This window comes from Paramormyrops kingsleyae, chromosome 21 (genome assembly GCF_048594095.1).
Source record: "Paramormyrops kingsleyae isolate MSU_618 chromosome 21, PKINGS_0.4, whole genome shotgun sequence".
Taxonomy (NCBI): Eukaryota; Metazoa; Chordata; class Actinopteri; order Osteoglossiformes; family Mormyridae; genus Paramormyrops; species Paramormyrops kingsleyae.
In genome coordinates, this window is record NC_132817.1 from 14,487,942 (window position 1) to 14,508,030 (window position 20,089).

Consider the following 20,089-nt stretch of genomic DNA (forward strand, 5'->3'; position numbering starts at 1 on the left):
GCAAGATCCTTTCTAACCATAACCACATCAAAGGGTCAAAATGAGCCTGCAGCATAACCCAGTTAGTACAGGACGTAATTCAGAGGACACCCTGGACATGGGGCCGGGATTCGTTCTGGATATTTGTTTTCCACTAAGAGAGCAAAGTACTGGTTGAAATAGTTTAGGTCCTGAATCGAAAATGCTGAACAGTATATTTATGCAATAAATATTGGAAAATTAACTAGAATCAAATTATAAAATCAGAGGTGGACATGTTAGATCCAGACAGTAAAAGTCCAGACCCAGATTCTGTTTCAACTAACCAGTTGAGTATAACGAGTCACAATCACAGAGTACTCAGTTGGTTGGTTGAAACAAAATCTCCCTGAATCTAAACTACCCATTTCTGTACAAAATGTATACCTGCGATCAATATGGCTTGGCAGGGAAGAGCTGTTAAAAAGGAGCAGCAGAAGACTCATGTGCAGCGTGAGAGCTAATTAGTCTTACTCAGTAACTAATGAGTCTTACTCAGTGACTAATGAGTCATACTCAGTGACACGACACAAGAGCTTCCCAAAAGACATTAAAAGATATCTGTGTCCAGATGTATGGATCAGTAGCACATCTTTGTTATGTTCTGTTTGTATCAAGGCTAACAGCTGGTACAGGGCAAAGCATAGTATTTTTCAATGAGTATTATTGTTTGATAACTTAAAAGAATGAGCTGTTCTCAGTGCATACCAAGCAACAGAGTATTGTTATCTGAAACAGAGTTGGGTGATTCAGGTCCGGAGAGTAAAAGTCCAGACCGGGATTTTGTTTCAACCAACCAGTTGAGTACTCTGTGACTGTGACTCTTTATACTCAACTGGTTGGTTGAAACAAAATTTTGGTCTGGATTTTTTCTCTATGGACCTGAATTACCCAACTCTGATCTGAAGTCATGTTCCAAGTGATGCCTAAGTTGGGTTACCTGTCACAGTCAACAGGCATGACACCAGCCTTCTAGATCAGAGGGACAGAAATGCATGCATTTCCCCATCTCCACAAAAAAAGAAACAAAAGGAATTTTCTGATATATCAGCAAAAAGAGCCAAGGAAATTCACATGGTCTCTGCCTGAGATCATACAGACAGGGTGACAGTGGTTCCTTGGATCCAAATCAGCCTCCAAACTGGTCCAACAGGTCTCCATTCTGCCCACGCTCGCGTACACACGACCCTGCAAAAAACGACAGTCAGCAATATCACAACCGCCAGTTTCTGGGCTAGTCTGCAAAACTTAAGAGATTCTTATATACATTAAGAGGAAACACCTGAGAATGACTCTCTAAGCGTGAGTGAATGTATGCATGCTGTGCATATTAACCACAATGTGGCTCCTTTAGAGTATCCTGTCTGAACAGAGCAATGTTTCTGAGATGTTAGGAGGGACCTACATCTGGGGGGTATTCAGCATTCAGAAACATGCCATGTGTGTGTGTGTGTGGGGGGGGGGGGGTAACTATTATATACCAAAGGGCTGCGGCTGTTTGTACCCTTGGTAAAGGTCCCTAACTTTACTTGATTATTCATCTGGGCAGATAGATTAAAGGACCTTTAGAAAAATCGCCAGAACTGCTGTGGTTTGATAACAGGACACAGCAGGCAGGTCTCAGGTCCACAGGGGAGTGCAACACAGTGGTGGGCCAAGGACCCGCATCTGTACCCTGAGGTTTGCTGCTTCAGGTCCTGGACAGGGCTCTGCTGTTGTACTCCTAAGTGGGTTACTTTATCTGAACAGCTCTGAATGCTACATCTGTGTAGCACTTCTCAAGACACCCAAAGCTCATTACAGACCCAATGGGGAGCTGCTTGAACCACCACCACTGTGTAACACCCACCTGGTTCTGCAGCCATTCTGCACCAGTACGCTCACCACACAGTGGCTAAGGTGGTGAAGGGGCAGGAGAGAATTCACCAGTTAGATATAGGGGATGGTTAGCAGGCCAGATCTGATAGGGCCACAGAGGGCAGTTTTAGCCAGGGGATCAGGGTACCACCCCTAGTCTTTCAAAAGACACCCAGGGATCCTTTAGGGCCTCAGAGAGTCAGGATCTCAGCTTTATGTCTCATCTGAAGGACGGCAACATTTTTACAGCCCAATGTCCCATCACTGCACTGGGATCCCCCCAGACCACAGGATGGGCTCCCCCTGCTGCAGCTGCTGGCCACAGTGTCCCCATCACTGCACTGGGGCATTGGGATCCCCACAGACCACAGGATGGGCTCCCCCTGCTGGCCACAGTGTCCCCATCACTGCACTGGGGCATTGGGATCCCCACAGACCACAGGATGGGCTCCCCCTGCTGGCCGCACCAACACCTCTTCCAGCAGCAACCCAGCTTTCTTCATTGGTCACCCATCCACGTACTGACCAGGCCCAAACCTGCTCAGCTTCCGGTGCAGTACTGAGTCTTAGCTGCAGGCGGTGTGGCTGCTGACAGTATGGCTGTCATATCCAGCCATAAAAATTATATAATACTTTGGAAAAATAATAATTCCAATTCCAATAATTCCAATAATAATAATAATAACATCAAAAATAAGTTCTGGTGAGATTTGACATAGTATTACACACATGAGGCCAACCCAGCTGCTCCAATATTACTTCCCAGAGTCTTTTTCTCCCCCCTTGTCTGCAACCTCCGTTATCTGAAGAATCAAACTGCAGCAGATGATGCGGCCAAGTGAAAAAGACGCCCTGGACAAAGTCTGACACTGTATGTCGAGCTTTACCATCGTTAACTGCAAGCTGCTTGAACAAACAAGCCATCCAATTTGGACCCACATAAAAATAGACGTGTTCTGATGAATAAGTATATAACGACAGTCTGATGCATCACCACGCAATCCTTTTCCATCAATAAAAAATGTTGAAACGTTAAGACATCCCTGGAATATATTTGTTTACTGAAATTAATGAGGGCTCTTTTGCTATAACCGGGCACATTTCCTGAGGGCAGATGGTCATGTGGTTTTGGACTGGACCTCCTGAGCTGTGGGCCTCCCCTTCTGTCTCACTCCCTCTCTTTCTCTCTCTCTCTTTCCCTCAAACCAGCGGCCTTTTGGGTCCTTCTCCCTGTGAAGGTGACATGCCAGTCCATCCTTTGTCATTTCACTTCTTAATGCATTTTTCTGCTTCCATTGACGGTGCAAAGCAATTGTCCTCCTCTCCCGTAGACGTATAGATGGCCCCATGGCATGCGGAGGTTTTGCAGACCATTAAAAGAATCACCTCCATGTATGTTTGCAAGTAATTATGGGTCATCAGTCAAGAAATGACGGGTATTGAGTCATTCTTTGGTCTGGCATCAGTCCTGGTCCAGCATCTGCTTTGACAACAGCCAACATCCATTACCTTCCATACTTATTATATGGAAACTTATTTCTGTGTGTGTCTGTGGATTAGGGTTATATTACAAATGGCCCCCACAATGTAATAAAAACATGTTTTTTGATGTTGTGGGTACTGTTTTCAGGTCCCCACAAAGATCTGTGAATGCAATCAAAAAAGTAAAAATGCCAAAAGTCTTGTATTTTGTTTGGCTACTTATGGGTAAAGTTAGGGCTGGGTAGGGGTTAGGGTCATCATGTTAGGGTTAGGGTTTTCTTCATGGAAATGCATGCAAACCTGTGTGTGTGTGTGTGTGTGCGACTGTGTAAGCCTGTATGTTATTGCGTGACATGTAAATTTATACCTTCATATATGAGCACATGCAATTGCATCATTGATATGTTATATACATGTTGAAGTTGTTGTGAAAATTAGTTTTTAATAATAGTTACAAAGCAGCCATGATGAAATGTAAGGAAGATTTAAGCTTTGCATAAGATTATGCTTTTATTTCATATTTCAACTGCTGATCGATACAGGATCATAGGTGGGGTCTGGAGCCTGTCCCAGGCAGCACAGGGCAATGTAGAAACACCAGATCATCTACCTGCAAGAATCTGGACTGTTGAAAGCTGCCCAGTTCACCGAGAACATGCAACCTCCACTAACAGAACAGGGTGGGATTATGACATCAAATTTTAGCTTCATTTTTACCTCTCATGCTGCTTTGTGGGAAATCAGGCGTTTATGTAACGGGGCTGCAGTTAGTGGGACAGTGCATGGCGACTCCAGCAATCAGGTGCACCTGATCCAAAGTGGACAGAAGGTTCTGGAGTGACGTCAAGGTGCCTGCAGCTCAGGAGCTGAGGGGCCAGAGATGGTAGACGGGGAACGGGGGGGGGGAAGCATCTGCTGGAATGTCAGGGCTCACTGAAAACAGTAACTGCTTGCAGGGGCGGCACCATGGAACAGGACATACATGCACGGCCTACAGATGTACGCAGCCATACTGAAATACAAACATGCACAGTGGGATTGCATACAGTGGGTATATCCCTGAGTATAACCCTTTCACTCCAGCTCTCTAGAGGCAAGTTAGTGTCAGATAATAAGCTTTTCTTTAGTTTATTTTTCTTTTATTGTATAACCCCCTAAATATTGCCCAAACTAGTATTATTTACCATGGTTATGTTAAAAGACCAACAGGGATGAAGGTTACTGCCCTCCCCAAGGTGAAAATGGATGTGTTTAGCACTTAATGAATCTGCCCTAGGCAGAATCCCCATATATCAGCAAGTTATTAAGACACTTTAAAATCCCATCATGGTGTTTCTCCTTGAACAAGTCACACTTTTAAGGGGCTGACCAGTCTTTAAATCTGACCTTTTTAAGTTGGACGCGACAAGAAAGATGTGGCTGAGGAAGGAATAGAACTAATGTGGACGTGGATTCTTCAATTTTTGGTACCAAAAACAAAACCATAGATGAGGGTGGCTGGCGGCTATTCTTGCCTGCGAGCTTCAGCGGGCTTTGAGGGACAGGGGCTAATCTTGTCACGGAATGATGTGGATTCCTGGTGTGTTTTTCTGCCTGCTGTTCTATTAATGCATGTTTTTTCTGTATAGACACTGGGCATGACAGAATCATGCTAAAAGCAGGCAGCCTGGGAAGGAATCGGCTTCCCACTTTGTCTTCTATGGCATAATTAAACCCTGCCGAATCTTTGAAGCATAATCTGAATAGTTTTCAATGTCAGCTTGCAATGCATTCAAGGATTCAATAACTTAATTGCCATCATCTTCCCTATTGGAGCGTTAGATTGCAGCCAATCGGTGTCATCTATGAGCTGTACTTGTGATTTCATCATCTTATAACCTTTCATACGTATAGCATGCTATAGAAGAAACTGTTCAGCTTCAGGGTGAAACAATAATGAGAATAAAAACATGCGATAAATGACAGCAGGCAGGACTTTTCAGAGAGAGACATCTAATCTAGCAAATGGAATTCCTGTCAAGTTCTGCTGGATTATGGAAGCCTTCTCACAAATGGATTTAGTTTGACCCGGTCTGCTCCAACAAAATCTGTGGATTGACATCCCTCTGTTCATCTTCCTCTGAAGCTTTAAGTAGCTGACAGGTTAGACGCACTGCCTTAGAGTCTGCCTCTGGCGCTCTGTCCCTGGACCACAGTCACCCGCTTTGCCGTAAACATGTGATACATCAGTAAGAGCGATTGTGTGTCAGTTTGAGTGGCCCGTGTTTATGTCACATGCACTGCGGACTTGGACCCGTCTTTGGTGATGTGTATCGTGGAACCTGTGTTTCGGGTTGTGCGCGTGTGTGTGTATTTGGGGGGGGGGGATTCTTCACACAGCAGAGCTAACTCCGCCCCCCTTTGTCGTTTCCAGATGACTCGCCCCATCCAAGTGAAGCCAGCGGACAGCGAAAGCCGTGGAGGTAGCTTCAGAATACTACTCTTCTCCCAACGACTCTTTCTGCTATCGTTTTCTTCCTCCTTCTTTTGTCCCCCACTCAGTTTCCCTCACTCCCCCCCCCCGCCCCTCCCGTTATATAGACGGTGTGGAAATTAATTTTAATTAAGGCGCCCGCGATATTAAGCGGGCGGACAGCCCGGCCCGCTCTGTTCGGCCGACCCTGCCCAGTGCATTATGGGAAGCGCTGTAAATTAAAAAGTCATTAGCCATGAGCCCCCGTAGCAGCCCCCACTAACTGCTGTTCTTAAATATACAGCCATGTTCTGCACTAGAGAGAGTGTAAAGTGCTCGCTTGGGGCTGGGGGGCGGGGCAGGGTGGTGGGGGGTTTGGGGGGGGGGTAAAGCACCGTATATGGGCACTGGCAGCCGATCAATAGGAGCGCCGGTTGCCAGCCAAGACTCTACTGCCCCTGCATCTAATTCTGTCTTCCTCCCTCTCTTTCTCTCAGAGGCTGTTTTTCGTTTGCTAATTCCGGCTCCATCTTGGTTTCCCTCTTCCTCTCTGTCTCCGTTTCTGTTTTCGTTCGCTCACCAGGGACCTGTGCATGATAACATGATTCCATTATATCCTTCAGGAAGGGAAGCTTCCATTGAACTTTTTCCTTTTTGCTTTTCTGTGACTTGTGTCCCCTATGGTTGAAAGTATATTTCAGAGGCGTGTGTTTTGACGCCATCCCACACTGATGCGTGTCCACGGTGTGTCTCTCGGTTTGGTCGACATTCACACAGCCCCAAAGAACCAGAGCTGGGCCCCGGGAGAGTGAAACACAAGCTCTATATTATTCGGGTTTCCCACTTCCATATCTGGCGCTCATGGTGTCATTGAAGCTTCTGTTTCAGTCCGGTGGTTGGTGGCAGGAATGGGGTCTGGTGCCGACCGGCCACCTCACACATCTATGTCAGTATTTCTCAACCCGATCCTCAGGAACCGCCCGACAGTCCACATTTTTCCTCCCTCCCAGCTCTCCACACGCCTGAACCAAACCATCAAACCATCAGGAACACCCTAAAACCTGCTACAGCTGTGTTAGAAGCTGGGGGGGGGGGCACATGTGGACTGTCTGCGGGGTCCCTGAAGACTGGGTTGACAAACACTGATCTATGTTGTATGGACAGATGTCTTCTGTCACAGCTACATGTACCTAATGATGGTAGAGGAGGTTCTAGTGAGATCTCACGACGGGAGGGACCACACCGGCTCACCTGGTCGCTCTGCTGGAAAGAGGGCTTGTGGGGGGGGGGGGTGTGTTGGGCAGTTCCTCCCATGTCTTTTCCTGGTTATTTTATTAGTACCACGTTTTGACACAGAATTTTAAAAAAAAATTTTTTGCCTTCTTCTTTTAAAAGTCAGCTCCCTTCCAAATCGACTTGCATAGCGTGCATGTATGTGTGTGTGTTCAAGCATGTGTTAAGGCCGGGAACAGAAGACATACGTAGGTTATTGCACCGAAATGTCTCACTCAATTTGGTCCATTAGCTGACAGTTACACATTAGCACATTATGAGGTACGCTCACGGGCATAAATTATGGGGGGGATGGGTTGTCACCCCCCAGTAATCAAAACCAGTCAATACAACCCCTTAGACACCCTTAAATTGGTGGAGACCTCAGCTCCCCTAATGCTCAATCCAAAGTTATGCCCTTATGTACACCAATGCATATTAGAGAAAGGATGTTCTTCATGTTCAGCCCACAGACTACTCTTTCTCCTTAGCTAATGTGCTAATATCATTGTGGAAGTCCAACCGTCTTCCTGCCTTCCCCTGCCTCACCTTATTCTCTTTCCCTTCGAAGCCCATTCGATATAATTTGCCAGCATATTACCATGATCCACACTATAGCCCCAAAATACCTTTCAATCAAGGCCGCTGCTTCTGATAGCACGGTGAGGGCGATGCTCCCCGGCTGAGCAGTCAAACCGCCGCACGGGTAATGGAGACAGAAAGCGGGGGTTTCCTTTCAGTGCCGTGAAGGCGCCGCAATCAGAGCACTGTTAAGCTTTCCCGTGGTGCGAGAAAAAGCCAGGAGTGCATGACACACCCAGCCGTCATGGGGCATGAAGGACGTAACTGGGGATTCATTACCGATTTTAAGTGGGCTGAAAATTCACTTCAATAAACACAAAGAGATTCCCCGAGATTCAAAAGAGCTGTTATGAGACTGAGATGGGCAAGAAGATGGGATTAGATTAGATTAGATCTACTTTATTGATCCTAGATCCCAGTATGTAGAGCACAGAGGAACAGACATGCAGTGTGAAACAAGCAGGATGCACAGACAGTACACAGTGCAAAACTACTAAACACGGTGCAAATAGATTAAAAAGTACGCAGTGCACAAATAGAATCCTGAAAAACTGAATGTTATAGAAAACTAATTAAATTAATATTAGGAAAAAATAACAATAAATTAGCAGTTGGGAATCTGCAATTAACATTTGCAATTTAAAAACAGGCAGCGCCAGACTTCTATGCCCAAGACAGATTGCTTCCTGGTGTGTTATTGCTGGGGGTGTAGAGTGACACGTCGGGAGGAGGTGTTGTAGTGCATGACGGAGGCAGGTAGGAATGATCCCCAGTAGAGCATCCCAGCACACCAAGCACATTACCCATTCACAGGGTTGCCAACTCTCACGCATCTGGCACTTTCAGACTCTCACGCTCACCCAAGAAGTCTTACGGCAAATCTATATCATTCCATTATAAACCTAAAATTAGCTTCATCAAAACCATTGAGGTAGATTGCAAACCCTACAGACTATTTACAAGGTAATAAAACTGTTACATACATGTGAATGTGTGTGCATGTTTGTACAGACTGGTCCCAAATTGAAAATCCCTCTTCAGTCAGCTGACCAAACCTGGCAACCCTGCATTCATGTATATTATGTCAGCTAAGTTATTATGAGAGCACTGACATTAGGTAGCATGTTCATAATACCGGGAAAATTATCTTTATTGAAATACCAAAATCTAGTTTTTGTCGCAAGTAGAGAATGCATGTGGCCCTCACTGCTGGCCACGTTCTTCACACTAACAACTGTATTTAGTGACACATATTACACCGTAAACTGATGGTCTCATACATATGGATACACATAACTGGTACGCAAGTGTGCATGCAAGTATCACTGAATCATCATCATTTTAACATATACCGCTTCTGGATGTCTTAAATCGCTTCAGGTCTGGGAGAAAACAGCGTATTTTAAAAGTTATGAGATGTGGAAATAAGAAAAGTAAAATCAAGACTATGTGCTTAAGAGATTGCATCTTGTAAAAGCTGTGATTTTTTTAATCGAACAAGATGCGTCGTAGAGGGTGTTAGCCATTGCAGGTTTTTTCGGAGGTGTTAGGTAGTGATGGCTGAATGAAGCTTCATGAACCATTTGCTGTCTTTTCTCACACCACTAGATGGTGCCCTCTGTTCAAAGAAACAAAAAGGCTCAGAGCAGGCCCTAAAGCAAACCAAGAGCGCCATCTAGTGGGGTCAAAAGATGGAGCCAATGGTTCATGAAGCTTCATTTGGCCATCACTAGCGTTAGGAAGAACAAGCTCTCTTTTTTTTTCTAAATACAGCATCACCTTTTTCTTTTGATCCTTGACATCAGTCTACTGCTTCCCTCTCCTGCTGCTTTATCACCCGCCTTCTCAGAATTATTCACCTGAAGAAATGGTTGTTTACACCTAATAACAATCAGAATTTAATTTGTGTATGTGCTCTTATTGTGGTGACATGACTATAGCATGCCTCGCACTGTTCATCCTCTAATGCTTATGTCTTTCAGTGTGTTCCAGGTTAGAAAAATAGAATCTGCTCCTGATTACAATGTAGTCATATAGTGCAGAATGCTGATTCTTATTTGTTTAAATGTCTTGGATTGCCAAATTTATTAATATACTGCAATGAACAAGCATTCAGGCATGTCACCCATCAGAAATTTCAAAAACTAAATAAATAGTTAGTAAGTAGAGTTGGAGGATCGTAGGGCTGCAGTGGTACAAATTTTAACGGTTTGGTTCATATTCCAGTTCACAGGTCATGCACGGTTGGATGAAATTCAGTTCGATTTTTGGCCAGAGCAAATATACAGATTAAATGTATATTCAGACAGAAAATACTAGCATGTTTCTTAAATAGCAACTTTTTATTGCTGAAAATAACAAAAAAATCTTGTCCTGGAACAAAAAATAATAAGGTGGATCATTCAGACTGTCCATCATGCACACTTTAGTTGTGCTTAATTCTATTCTCAATCATTGATTGGCTATCCAGATGGTCACTAAGCAATCACGTGAGAGATGAAACCACAGTCGTGTCTGTCTTTATTTATGGATTCATTTCCCTGATTTTTAAAATGTTTTGACTTATAGCATGAGAGATTACATCAATTTGTGATTCAACTGGGAAATTCTGAAAGTTCCTATAAAGAGTTATGTGTTTTCGGTGCAATAATTGATTTGTGAAAAATTAAGCAAATACAGACACTCCTCTACTTACGAACTTTCAACTTACGAACTTTCAGACATACGAACGAAGAGGACTGTAAGTCCAAACTGTGTTCCTTGGGCTCCCGTTTCCTGTTCGCAGCATCAATTTTTTCTTTCTGCGTGCCAATTCTGCCTGGTATGACTTCTGGCCGCTACTCCGTGCATGTGGCACAGTGTAGAATGCGTACTCCCAGCATCCTAGTTCTTTGTACTTGCGTATACCCTTAAAATGATGTTGAATAACGACTTACAAACATTTCAAGTTACATGCATGCGTTTTGAGGAAAAGATGCGGCATGTGCAATATACCTTGAATGGCACATTCCACTACACTGAATGACTTAACCCAATAATTCACCGGTTCATTGCAGTTGTCACACTAAAAGCATTCAAAAAAGTATGGGAATCCAATTTTCTGTTATTGATTTATGAGGAAGAAAGTAAACGTCGGTTATTAGACATGGATGTTGTTTGATAAAGTCGTTCATTGGTAACTGTTGGCGAAACTTCTGCAGCTGAATTGACTGAGAGGTCAGTCTCGTCATTGATCACAGAGAGAAAATTAGCTGAGATTATGAAAAATAACTTTTTTATTGCCACATATTGTGTAGCAAATAGCAAATATTATAATTCGTACAGTGTAGAATTAATTCTCCGGCTATCAATCACTAATTAACTTTTGTCAGAAAAAACCATTGAACTGTCATTGAAGTCTAGACAGGCTGTTATATAACACATGTCCTATCTTCTCCTCCATGGAAATAATTAAACATTTGATTCGCGATGACAGCGTCGCATTTTATATTGTCCTCAGCATTCAGCTGTGATTATTTCTGCTCTGAGCAGTGAATTGTCTATATGATTTTATGGATACCGAATGTTTCTGGGAATCGTTATTCGTTTCGCTTTTCTGTGCAATTTGTATCTCATTGTGTACTCTGAACTTGTATCTTCTGTCTATCTGCTGTCAGGCTTTCAAGATATGAGTACCTGTCATATAACGGACTGTAGGTAACTACATTATTTCAGGGCACTAATGGACACTACAGATTATGCTGTCTTGCTTTGCTTTGTTATTCTGGCGGTGAAGAACAGGCAAATGCATTTACAATCTGCAACATTGTGAAACGAGCGACTGCCTTTACTACCACTGGGAAACTTTATAGATACAAAATACTCATTATTGTTACTGGTGTTGCTCCTGTTCACCTTTCTTGCTTTGTGTTTTGTTATCGTTTACTAAGGTTCCATCTGTGCTAAAGCCATTCTTTATGTAATTGCCTGGTTCCTTTTGTTGCTATGCAGTAACACCTGTATTGCAGAATGTAGTTTGGATTCCCAGCGCAATAAGGTGGGGGAAGGGGGGGTCTGACGTTAGAATGGGCCTGGGTGTGTGGTGCATTAGTTAGTACTGACCTTAGCATACATTAATTAGGTCAGTATTAATAGGTTTTTGTAATAGAAACACGTGTTTGAAATGTATGTTGATTCTTTATTGTCTTATTTAAACCATATGACTTTGCCCGCATCTTTATTTGTGTGTTGGTGACAAGAGAAATTGACAAGACATGAATAAACATCTGCATAGTTTTACAAAGCACAGAAAAGCCGAGCTCCTTTCCTGTCTGCAGAAGTATACAAGCATCTTCTCAGCTTATCAGAGCATGCCTTGAAGGTAATACCTGAAATAGGTTGCTAAAGAATTTTAACTTGATTTGAAATGAACTGATTGCTTCTATTTAGAATAGGCAAGGGTAGATAGTATATGTGATCCAAAAGAAAGAGTCAGATTTTCGTCTCACTTGAATTTTCATCTCACAAGTAAAATTTTTTTCAGTAATCTACATTAATGGACTACATGAAACAGAATATTGCATTTTTACAAACATAAAATTTTAAAAATTCCCCAATCGTAATATCGGTTTGTGAAAGAAATGTAACCATTCAAGCAGTCAGTTTAATTGAATGGCCAGACTGTTTAATTCTATTTCCATCTCCTGCTTCCGAATTTGGGTCCTCATCCAAACTGATCTGCAATTGAATCCGGTCCATGTGATCGATCCCTCCACCCCTGCCCCCCCCCCCCCCAGCCCCCCCATGGTCGTCAAATTTATTTGGGCTCAGTGGACCCTGGCTTTGTATTGTTGATGGAATTTTGCCCTCGGGGAACAATAGTTGGGGACCACTTGTCATCTTTGGCAAAGGGTCCTGGGTGAGTATGGGGTGGGTGGGGGGGGTCCGAAGTGGGGGCGTAATGACTGGCACTCGGGGCTCTGCACTGAAGCATGCCATGCACATGTGTGAGAGCCTAGAGGTGCAGTGATATGGAGCCCCCCAGGTACAGACCCAGCTGTCTCTGTCTCGGTCACTGGCCCACCCATCTGGCATTAGGCAGGGCGGGGGGGGTAAATGGCATCAGAATTGCTGTCACTAGGTGTCCCACACACAGAGCTTCATTATCTGGATAACTATGAATGCAAATGAGACAGGGGTCCGTGACCTCTCCCTTCCCAGCATGCCGCAGTGTGCGCCCGTGCGTGAGAGAGAGGGGGTGTTTGTTTTAGCTGTGTTTGTGTGGGTCAGGGTGTGAAACAGAACTGGCAGCTTCTCCCAACGAACCCAGCTAAACATTAAGACCCACATGGGTCTGTGGGGGACTGCGATCATGCATCCAGCCCACGGAAGCGAGCGGACGAGGGACTACAGGCTAGCCTCATGCTGTGGTCAAGTGTAAACAAGCTTGAGTGGGGGGGGGGGGGGACATCTGTCCACCACACCATGAAAACAAAAAATAAAATGCTCTGTTTACTCAGTGGATGCTGCTGTGCATGTGGTAGAGCTGAGCTAAATACCAGACATGCACAGATGGCTGATGCTTCTGTTACCGTCCCATCATTTATCCGTATTTGTGATCGTCGTGGAGGATGATGTCTTCTGGCCCTCTTAGGGAAAAGGGTCCTAATCTGTCCTCCTGGAGTCATTTTCAATTTGCTTTCCTCAGTGATGGAGGGGAGAGCTTGGGATGCTGCAGAGAGCTGCGCATTAATAAAACTGATAACGTGTTAAATCTGGCTTTGCGGCGCGCACTGCTAATGTAGCAGTAATGAATGCCTTTATTTGGGGCCCCTGAGGTTTGGGGGCCCCCTGTTGGCCACGAGCGGTGACTACACTAGGGAGACAGAGGCCTCTGATATAACTTTTTGAGTGGGGGGCCACAGAAACGACAAACCCACCCCAGCATGGATCCTAGTGGTTGGTGTCAAGTTGCATGTGGTCTGCTGATCAGCAGCAGAGAATTAATAAGGTTAAGACCCCCTGGTTCAGCCCGGCACTGAGAGGCCATCTTATAGCCAGTATGGCTATGGGCTTGGGTAAATCCACAGAGGTCCATGAGGCCGCTAAGGTCCAATCAATACACTAACATAATAAAAATCCTACTGATGTAGAAACCCCTGGAGTGGCGTTCAGACCATTGTGTCTGCATTAACTGGGGTAAAGTGATCGGCTTGTACTGGTCGATTCACCTGAATAATTGAACACACCCTCATAAATGAGGAAATAAAATGTATGAACTGGCATTTGACACAACGACAGTTCCGGGCAACTGACAGGTTTCCGTCTCACCGCAGATTGCACAGGCTAAGCCTGCAGGATGGATGCTGAGGAATATGAATGGCAGGCAGTGGTCAGGATCTCAGATAGATTGGTCAGACATCATTAATCAAACCCGTGTTCTTGTGATCTTGACAGCACAGAGTGCAAGTTCAGGCAAAATGTGGATGTATGAAGGATCTATATGTACAGTATATATGTGCAGTATATATGTGCAGTATATATGTACAGTATATATGTGCAGTATATATGTGCAGTATATATGTACAGTATATATTTACAGTATATATGTGCAGTATATATGTACAGTATATATGTGCAGTATATATGTACAGTATATATTTACAGTATATATGTGCAGTATATATGTACAGTATATATGTGCAGTATATATGTGCAGTATATATGTACAGTATATATGTGCAGTATATATGTACAGTATATATGTACAGTATATATTTACAGTATATATGTGCAGTATATATGTACAGTATATATGTACAGTATATATTTACAGTATATATGTGCCGTATATATGTACAGTATATATGTACAGTATATATGTACAGTATATATTTACAGTATATATGTGCCGTATATATGTACAGTATATATGTACAGTATATATGTACAGTATATATTTACAGTATATATGTGCAGTATATATGTACAGTATATATGTGCAGTATATATGTACAGTATATATGTGCATTTGGGCTGTGACTTCTTCTGCATATTTTTTGTTTCCAGAGCTGGATTAAGAACAGTCTATAAAACCTTAATTCCAGAGCTCAGTGGATTTAAGTGGCAAAGACTATCTAGGTGGGTGGTTTTGGAAAAGCGTTACTTATCTTCAGTAGCGCCGATGTTAAATGGACCATATTCAGAGCAGCATGAGTGACGAGCTGGCGGCTAACAGCGCCGACTCTGAATATTTTATGGCTTTTAAAAAGTTGAGCTAAATGAAGTTACATCCATGGTTATGAACCAAAGAGTAATAATAGTAAGAACAGTTATTGTGAATAATGATGCAAGACGTGTGGGAGTGGTGGTCAGTGAGGTGGGGAGTCCGTCTGCTCAGTCGGGTGAATATTGTGTCACGCCTTCCCAGAGCGCCGTGTCTTCCATACAGAGTCACTGACAGCCCCCCTCACCTGAATACTAATGGACTGTTGTAGTCCCTCATCACATGCACTTGGCTATATTACTTGTGACTACTTAAACCCCCCCAGATCCTCACCTTGGTTCTTGTTTTCTGGTTTCAGTCTGAGCGCTACTATCGGTTTTGAATTTCACTGGTGTTCGACCTCTTGCTTTATCTCTCATTCTGACTTTGGATTGTTCCCCAAACTCTGTTTGTACCTGATCTAACTCTGCCCGGCTTTTGACCCAGAATGATCTGGACTTTGGTATTAAACCTTGTGAATTTCTTGTCTCTGTGATGCATGCCATACCATCTGCAGTTCAGAATAGGTAATCCATTTGAAGCTAAGCAGGTTTGAGCCTGCCCAGTACTGGCCCATCTTGTGGTCTGTGTGAATCCCAATGCCCCAGTGCAGTCACGGGGACACTGTGGCCAATAGGGAAGCTCATCTTGTGGTCTGCGTGGATCTCAATGCCCCAGTGCAGTGACGGGGACACTGTGGCCAATAGGGAAGCTCATCTTGTGGTCTGCGTGGATCTCAATGCCCCAGTGCAGTGACGGGGACACTGTGGGTACAGGGAAGCTCACCCTGTGGTCTGTGTGGATCCCAATGCCCCAGTGCAGTGACGGGGACACTGTGGGTACAGGGAAGCTCACCCCGTGGTCTGTGTGGATCCCAATGCCCCAGTGCAGTGACGGGGACACTGTGGGTACAGGGAAGCTCACCCTGTGGTCTGTGTGGATCCCAATGCCCCAGTGCAGTGACGGGGACACTGTGGGTACAGGGAAGCTCACCCTGTGGTCTGTGTGGATCCCAATGCCCCAGTGCAGTGACGGGGACACTGTGGGTACAGGGAAGCTCACCCTGTGGTCTGTGTGGATCCCAATGCCCCAGTGCAGTGACGGGGACACTGTGGGTACAGGGAAGCTCACCCTGTGGTCTGTGTGGATCCCAATGCCCCAGTGCAGTGACGGGGACACTGTGGGTACAGGGAAGCCCATCCTGTGGTCTGCGTGGATCCCAATGTCCCAGTGCAGTGATGGGGACAATGTGGGTACAGGGAAGCCCTTCCTGTGGTCTGGTTGGGTCTCAATGTCCCAGTGAAATAAGGGGGACACTGTGGCCAACATGGAAGCCCATCCTGTGGTCTGTGTGGATCCCAGTGTCCCAGCGCAGTGACGGGGACACTATGCTGTAAAAATGGCACTGTCCTTCACATGAGACGTAAAACCGAGGTCCTGATTCTCTGAGGCATCTTTCAAAGGAGAAGGGGTGGTATCATGACGCCCTGGCTAAATCCGTCCACTTTGGCAATTTCAAATCTGGCCTTCTAATCATCCCCTATACCTAGCTGGTGAATTCTCTCCTACCCCTTCAGCGTTTTCGCTCCTGAGCATACTGGCGCAGAATGGGTACCGTCTCATCATCCAGGTGGGGGGGGGCTACACAGTGGTGGTGGTTCAAGTTGCTCCCCATTGGTTCTGTGAAGCACTTTGGGTGTGTTGAAATGGACTATATAAATGTAACATTCATTGATTGATGATGCCATCAGTGACCATCTTCTCAAAGAGCGAAAGGCCCATTATTGGTCCACTTGTGGGTTGACAGAGGCAAATACTCAGATCCATAATTTAGCTGCAAATCAGCCCAGAATTTCTTTCACATCCAGATATTTGGTGGATATCATTTTGGCGTGTATAAAAGTACTCCCGTTTCCCTGTTGACCAGCTTCCTGGTACTTCCTGGTGCAGCCAAGAGCCATTGCAGTATTAAGTGTCCTGCATGGGGAAGTTATTGCCTGCCAATAATTCCCAACATGCATCTACAAAACAGATTGTCAGGCTTGGCTGCGATTCTGGATATTAGTGATCTACGTTTGAACAGGCCAGTTGGTTTGCTGGCTGTGACTTTGTATCAACACTTCACTTTGCTAAAATGAGTTCATAGCTCCTAGTGAGATACTGGAGAAGAATGAATGTTTTTATTTTTATATTTACAGAAAATAAAAACATAATTAAGGATACAGACATGTCACCCACTGTAGGGAGAGGTAGACCTGGAGAGTCCAGAAATTGGTAACTACTCAGACTTTACTGGGGACATTAAAAACAAGTAAGAAAGTTAAAATACTCCTACTCTTCAAGCTCAAAGCAGCTGGGCTTCACTGTGAGATTACATTGGGCCAAAGTTTTGTCATAAGGGCAAACACCATCAATTTGCAGACCTGCTTCTGGAGTACCTCCTGTTGGTTCATACCAGAGAACAAAATGTACTTGAAAATAAACTCCCAGTCTCTTTGATGTCTCCACTGAATCTAAATGTATTTGTGTTGCAAGGTCCTGTAAATTGTCTCATATACTCCATGAATATGTTGCAGTGGAGGTGGGCAGATCAAACAAAGAAATATTTAAATCGTGGCCTCAGTATAAATCAGAGATATAATCGGATTCCACCAAAGATTTTTGTTTCACAGCACCAGTGAGCAACTTAATCATTTTCATGGTCTCTGAATATTTGTTTTGGAGGCAGTACTGGTGTGTTTTAGATCAGTGTTTCCCAATCCGGTCCTCGGGGACCCACAGTCAGTCCACGTTTTTGCTCCCTCCCAGCTCCCGTCATGGACCAGCTCTGTGTCCCCGAGGACTGGATTGTGAAACAATGTCTTAAACTGTAAAAACAAGCCAGTGACATGTTCTTATTGTTTTACACTAAGAGTGTCTGCCATTGTATCTGTATCATTGTATGAATAGATATCAAATGTGCCAGTTTTTGCAGAATGAGATTTTGATTTAAAGGAATGAAGTGATTACTCTTTTTTGTGAATAAATGCTCTTGGGGTTGCACTGTGCTAAAATGCGCTAAGCTGCCAGTTTTGACCTAAAGACATGGTCCCCTGTCGTGCAGACAAACATTGCTAATTGTCTCTCTGAAGGCTGGGGCCGTATATAACAGTGTGCTATACAGGTGTTTCATACTGTAGTTCCCAGATGCCCCTAGTGGTAGGATGGGGTCAAAGGGCAGCTCACACAGACAATCAGAAAGATTATGGCTTGACGCTGAGCAGAAATATTCCTTTGCCCAGCGTCTTCCAGTGGTGTCTCAGAGGTTTCTGGAACGTGACCACGGCTCTGACAAGAGACGGTGGAAGGTCTCACTCGGGGACTCAGCGCTAATATTAGTGCTTTGTTTCTAATGGGCTCTGCTATTCCTCACTGGCTGGTGATCTGAGCTTTGGCTGTGGTTGATTAAGGGTACAAAAGGGTGGATGAAAGTGGTTCAAATCTCAAGTCGCATTTATCGAAGTTACATAACATTAGATCGTGTGCAGTATCAGGCTAATGAATATCCAGAGAAAATCTAAACATTTCAATTATATTTTATATAAATATCTCCACTAGAGTACAACAACCATGCAATTTAAACTAGAGTGCAGTTGTGGAAGGTTTTTAATACAGCATAATGACTCCCAGATGAAGCTGATGGTTCTGTGCCCCATGGTCCCAGTAAGAGGTACCTCACTCCAGGTTCCTACACCCAGACTCCCTCTGGTATTGGCCACAGTTCAGGGCAGGGCTGCCAACTCTCACGCACCTGGCGTGACACTCACGCTTTCAGATTCGCACGCATGAAATCTTACAGCAAATCTATCTTATTCCATTATAAACCTAAAATTAGCTACATCAAAAGCGCTGGGGCAGTTTGCAAACCCTGCAGACCATTTACAAGGTAATAAAACTGTCACATACATGTAAATGCCTGTGCATGTGTGCGCAAGATCTGTCCAGAATTGAAAATCTCACACCAGCCGGCTGACCAAAGTTGGCAAACCTGGTTCAGGGTCATGATCCAGACACGGACAGAGGGACAGAACACACAGAACCAGCCCTGTCCAGACTGGGGCTTGCATATCCCGGATAACAATGAGGCACACATGATAGCTTTGCTCTGATAGTCCTCTACGGAGACGGCAGATGCATAATGCCAAACATCATTTATATATAATGCTCTTTACGAAAGGCCACAGTGATAATAGTTATGTGTGTTCGGTGTGTGCGTGTAACAAGCCACAATGCAGCGTAATGAGTCGTCTTCCAGTACAAAAGGTCAGTCCCCTCGCAAGGTTTTAACATGATTTCCTATGCAAAGCTCCCTTTTGTTAAGAGGCTAGTGCGAGTGCCGCTACTGTACTTTCATCACAAAGCGACGAAAATGACATGAAAAACCAGCCGACGACAAATGAAAGCCTGAATACTTTTCACCCTTTCAGATATAAAAAAGGCTGTGTTTTGTGGCCTCAGTGCTATGATTGGGATTTGGAGTTGAGGCATTGTGAGAATGCGGGATAAAAGACACTGCTGGCGGATTGGAGGGCTGTCAGAGCGGGGGTTGGGGGGGGGGGTGGTATCACTTGAATTGTATCCATGAATGTTTAATTTGGGCTTTTTCCCATCCCCTGCCAGAGTGTGAATTACAGTAGTTTGATGTGCTGTTCTTTAGTAGTGTAGTATTTGCAATTCTGTTTTTAGTTTCTAGGACAGCGCTGACAACCCCCCACTCTCGCCCTACTCACCCCCCGCCTGGGCAGTCTGAGTCTACTCGCAGAACATTTAATTAATTAATCGGAGCGCACAACTAAATAATTGCAATGATGCGGCACATGAAAGGCTTTTCTGTTACTCTTCTCCACAGGCTGTGTGAGTTCCCAGTTATTATAAAGAAGCCAAGTCGCATGAAAAAATAAAAAGGAATGATTGCTGAGATGATTGCTGAGACGTCCCTTTTTTGCCATCAGAACGTATTATGACACCAAACAAAATTAGCTAGATGTACATCTGGCCGTTTTTGAAGGCATGTCCTGAACCCAAGGGTGTAGGACGCTCTCCAAAACCCATACTATTGTTCAACCTGAAATAGAATATGTATTTAAGGGGGGGGGGGGGGGGCTGAGATTATGAAAGGGGGGCATTTGGTGAGGAGTCTCTTG

At 44.4% G+C, this 20,089-nt stretch overlaps 1 protein-coding gene across 2 annotated transcripts in view; it reads left to right on the forward strand.

Moving 5' to 3' along the window:
* Positions 1-20,089, forward strand: part of LOC111836699 (CUGBP Elav-like family member 5) — a 115,712-nt gene that overhangs the window by 66,956 nt on the left and 28,667 nt on the right. For both annotated transcript variants that reach the window (XM_023798212.2, XM_023798211.2), the window contains exon 3: positions 5,771-5,819. In XM_023798212.2, coding sequence (XP_023653980.1) covers positions 5,771-5,819 — 49 coding nt within the window. The remainder of the gene's footprint in view (positions 1-5,770; positions 5,820-20,089) is intronic.